Genomic DNA, 4,182 nt, shown 5'->3' on the forward strand with positions numbered 1-4,182 from the left:
GACATATAATTAAAAAATAAATTACATGTTTACTCACTGAACTTTACTCTCTCTCCTATTTTACTCACTATACTTTTGAATTTTTTCAATTAATATAGCAATATCATAAATCTGTTATAAATTTAAATGTCGAGTGACAAAAAAAAGTTAAATGTCTAAAGTTTAGTGAGCAAATTGAAAAAATTGAAAGTACGGTGAGAGAAATAGGAGAGAAAAATGGAGTCAGTGTGTAATTTACCCTTAAAAATGATAGACGTGGTAGAGTCGATGACGTAATTATCAAACATTATGGACCACAAAGAAGGGAAAGACACCACGTAAGTAGTGTTTGGCTTGGCTATATTTTCTTTTACGGAGGAATCCAATCACTTTGAATTTTAGTGATTGAAGCATGCCAATGGAATTCTCAATTCAAATCATTTTGGCAATTCTTTTCACCATATTTGTGGCTTCACTTTCGGTCCATGTTCGACACAAGAAGAAACCGCCAAGGAGAACACCGCCAGAGGCCGCAGGGGCCTTGCCTTTGCTCGGTCACCTTCATCTTCTCGGAACAAATCAACTGCTACATCGAATATTCGGCGACATGGCCGACGAGTACGGACCTATCTTCTCGCTCCTACTCGGCACTCATCGGGCACTCGTTGTGAGTAGCTCGGAAGTCGCGAAAGAACTTTTCACAACCAATGATAAGATCTTTTCAACACGTCCACGGTCCTTAGCCGTGAAGCTTATGGGGTATGACCATAAAATGCTAGGTTTCGCACCATATGGACCGTATTGGCGCAACATAAGGAAACTAGCTATGCTTCAGCTTCTATCCGGTCACCGGATCGAGTCACTCAGGCATGTTTGGGAATCGGAAATCGATTATTTCATAGACGAATTACATGAACAAACGTTGAAAAGCAGAGGTGTTGTGGTAGTGGAAATGAAGGGAAGGATTGGTCACTTGGCAACCAACGTAATGGTACGGACCGTAGCCGGAAAACGATACGATTACGGAACCGATGAATCAAGACGATGCCAAGATGCCATTGCTGGTTTCTTTCATCTGGTTGGGTTAATGTTGGTTTCAGATTTCGCTCCTTTTCTCGGTTGGATCGATGTTTTAATGGGAAAGATAAGCGAAATGAAGAGGATAGCGAAAGAGTGTGATACTATATTCGGAAGCTGGGTTAACGAGCATCGCGAAATGAGGCTCGTGGAATGCGTCGAAGGGGACAAAGATTTCATCCATGTCATGTTGTCCATGATGGATGATGATAGTATTCCAATTGAAGAGGCCAACACTACCATTAAAGCTACTTGCCTGGTACGTAAAATTGTTTTTTTTTCTTTGAAAAGGCGGTACGTAAAATTGTTAATTCAGCTATACATAGTATGGTATTAAATGATCTTAATAAGACTAACCTTGTTGCAGAGTCTTGTCTTGGGAGGCATCGACGCGATCACGATCGCGTTTACATGGGCGGTCTCGTTGCTGTTGAACAATCGCCGTGTGCTAAAAAAGGCACAAGACGAAATCGACTGGCACGTCGGAAAGCACCGGAAAGTGGAAGAGTCGGATATAAACAACTTGGTATACTTGCAAGCCATTATGAAGGAAACATTTCGGTTACACCCACCGGCACCTCTATCAGCACCAAGGGAAGCCATGGACGACTGTACGATAGCCGGTTTCGATGTCCCTGCGGGCACTCGGCTTTTCCTTAATGTGTGGAAATTGCAGCGTGATCCCGGCATTTGGGAAAATCCAACGGATTTCCTGCCTGAGAGGTTCGTTAATGATCATGGTAACATAGATGTAAGGGGTCAAAACTTTGAGCTCTTACCATTTGGTTCGGGTAGAAGGATTTGTCCGGGTATCAGTTTTGCACTTCAAGTCCTGCACTTAGCATTGGCTAGGCTTCTTCATGGATTCGAATTGGGGACGGTTTCGGACAAATCGATCGACATGAGTGAAATCCCTGGAATGGCTGTTCCTAAGGCTACACCATTGGAGGTTACTCTTTCCCCACGCTTACCTGCTATGCTCTGTGGGTAATTGGGTATTAACTATTAAGCATTGTAGTCAAGGATGGATCGAGAGGCTGATAGGACAGTTGTCTCTGAAAAATTGAAATACTCATATAATTTTATTTTTTATTATATCTTAATTGTCACATAATATTTCTGTTAATGCGTTAAGGAAGTTAATGACTGAAAGACTTAAACCGAAGGTACCGATAACATAATTAAGTGCTTGATAATTTTTTTTTCTTTTTTGATGCTATACAAAGATTGTTATTTATAGGGGGAATGAACGGGGCGCTCAGAATTTTGGTGTAGTCCGTGAAGGTTGAATTTGCTTTTCGGTGGTGGTGTCGGGTTCTGAGATTAATAATTGTTGAACCAACTGTAGTCTCAGGGGGTGTGCATTTGTGGCAGATAGAGTTTTGGACACTGCAATCCAAAACTATGAAATTATGAAGTGGGGTAATTATAATGAATCAAAAGATTAACACAAATTATTTCAAAGTAACTTAACTTTTAAATCAAGTCTACTCCGTAATTTGTAACCTTATAATTCTCTCAAGATTTTTTTTTAAAAAAGGTTTTTTTATGGTTTTATTAAAAACACATATAAAACGAGACAACAACGTAGATTTCATTAAAAAATCCTTTTAAACCTAATCGGAGATAAAAGAGTGCACCATGACTCGAAACTTTGAAATACACATTTGTAATATAGAATCATTGTAATAAAAATCAGGATCACGAGCAACAGACCAATCAAAACAACAACCTGCTACCCTAGACAAAAACGACATATTTGCTTAAACCACCTGCTAACCATACAAAAGCAATCGGATGCGGACCACCAAACGATAATCACCATAATAGATATTGACGAAACAATAACCAAAATATCCACATCATGCCCCTCAGCGCTCAACAGCAACCAGAATCAACAGACTACATCAACACTCGATGGCGTTTCCCCGCACATCAGGACAAAATCCCCAGATCAAAACAGAATAACCAACAGACTGCAGTAATGCGAAACAACAACCGCAAACAAACAATACAAACAAACCAAACTCGAAAGCAACGGCCCACTTGGAATACAACAACCATCTGGGATCCTACAACCAAAAGGAAGGTATCAAAATATCTGAAAAACAACACACAGACACCACTAACCAACGCAATAAAAATCGAACTTCGCTTCATAAAAGGAAGATCCGAATATTCCCTAAAACAATCACACTGGAAGAAGCAGTGATCAACAACAATATCACCTCCCCTGAGATCAAGAACATAACCAATGCTCGATAAACCAACCGAAAATCTTCACCTAGTAAGCACTCACGATAAACCTTGCTCTAGAATGCAACAAGACACTTCTAAACCGGACCCCAGTTGTTAGTAATGCTCAATCACACATAGACTATGAAATACATTGGGATTGAGTATTTAAGGCTTTCATTCTCCGCTCCTCATTGAGTGATAGAGAACAACGGGCTTCTTGCGCGTCGCCGCCGTCCGTATGTTCATCTTGTCTCGTGCTTGTAGACGTGGTCGAGGTGGAGGCAATACGTGTCTCCGACACGTCCGCACGGTTTCTATCTCTTGAGAGAAAATTTATGAGGAATTTCTCTAAAAGAACAAATGAAGAAAATGTGAAAGGCTCTTGTTATTTATAGGCGGTTGCTGAGGATTGTTTAAATTCTATTAATTCAAAAAATAATTGGTTGTTTTATTTCTGGAGTTTAAATAATTTAACAATCATATTTTTCTTAATTTAATATGTACGTTAACATGTATCTGGACTGAATTTTTAACTTTATTCATTGGAGAGACAAGTTGTTTAATTCAAGAGTTACAAAGTTTAAATATAAGATTATAAATAGCTGAGTATTGATGCGATGAACCTGACTGATTTTAGGACATGTTCATTCATTTTTAGCTGTTATTTTTTAGGGGTTTTAGCTGAGTTTAAATGCTCTTATATCTAGCCTATAAATAGAGAGCTCATTTGGCTTCTCAACTCCTCCCATAGCTCACAAATCACTCTCAAGTGTTCTAAGATATTCTCTTAAGCTTCTTTCCAATCAGAAGGATAATACCACCAGTAGTCCACTCTAATTTCGGGTGTACGAAATTTGGAGCGACCGTGTTAACCTTGGGGATGATCCG

At 39.5% G+C, this 4,182-nt stretch overlaps 1 protein-coding gene across 1 annotated transcript; it reads left to right on the forward strand.

Moving 5' to 3' along the window:
* Nucleotides 1–384: 384 nt before the first annotated feature.
* LOC120185500 (xanthotoxin 5-hydroxylase CYP82C4-like) lies at nucleotides 385–2,182 on the forward strand. The gene is made up of 2 exons (XM_039189698.1): nucleotides 385–1,315; nucleotides 1,424–2,182. The coding sequence occupies exons 1-2, from the start codon at nucleotides 392–394 to the stop codon at nucleotides 2,045–2,047; spliced, it is 1,548 nt and encodes a 515-aa protein (XP_039045629.1). The 5' UTR covers nucleotides 385–391; the 3' UTR covers nucleotides 2,048–2,182.
* The last annotated feature ends 2,000 nt before the right edge of the window (nucleotides 2,183–4,182 follow it).

Source organism: Hibiscus syriacus, unplaced genomic scaffold (genome assembly GCF_006381635.1).
Source record: "Hibiscus syriacus cultivar Baekdansim isolate YM2019G1 unplaced genomic scaffold, ASM638163v2 tig00113123_pilon, whole genome shotgun sequence".
NCBI lineage: Eukaryota > Viridiplantae > Streptophyta > Magnoliopsida > Malvales > Malvaceae > Hibiscus > Hibiscus syriacus.

What these genes read in the sequence shown, in the direction of transcription:
- LOC120185500 (XM_039189698.1), top strand. Translation starts at nt 392, where the DNA reads ATGCCAATGGAATTCTCAATTCAAATCATTTTGGCAATTCTTTTCACC. An exon ending in CCATTAAAGCTACTTGCCTG is followed by an intron (nt 1,316 to 1,423) that starts GTACGTAAAATT and finishes ACCTTGTTGCAG; the next exon opens with AGTCTTGTCTTGGGAGGCAT.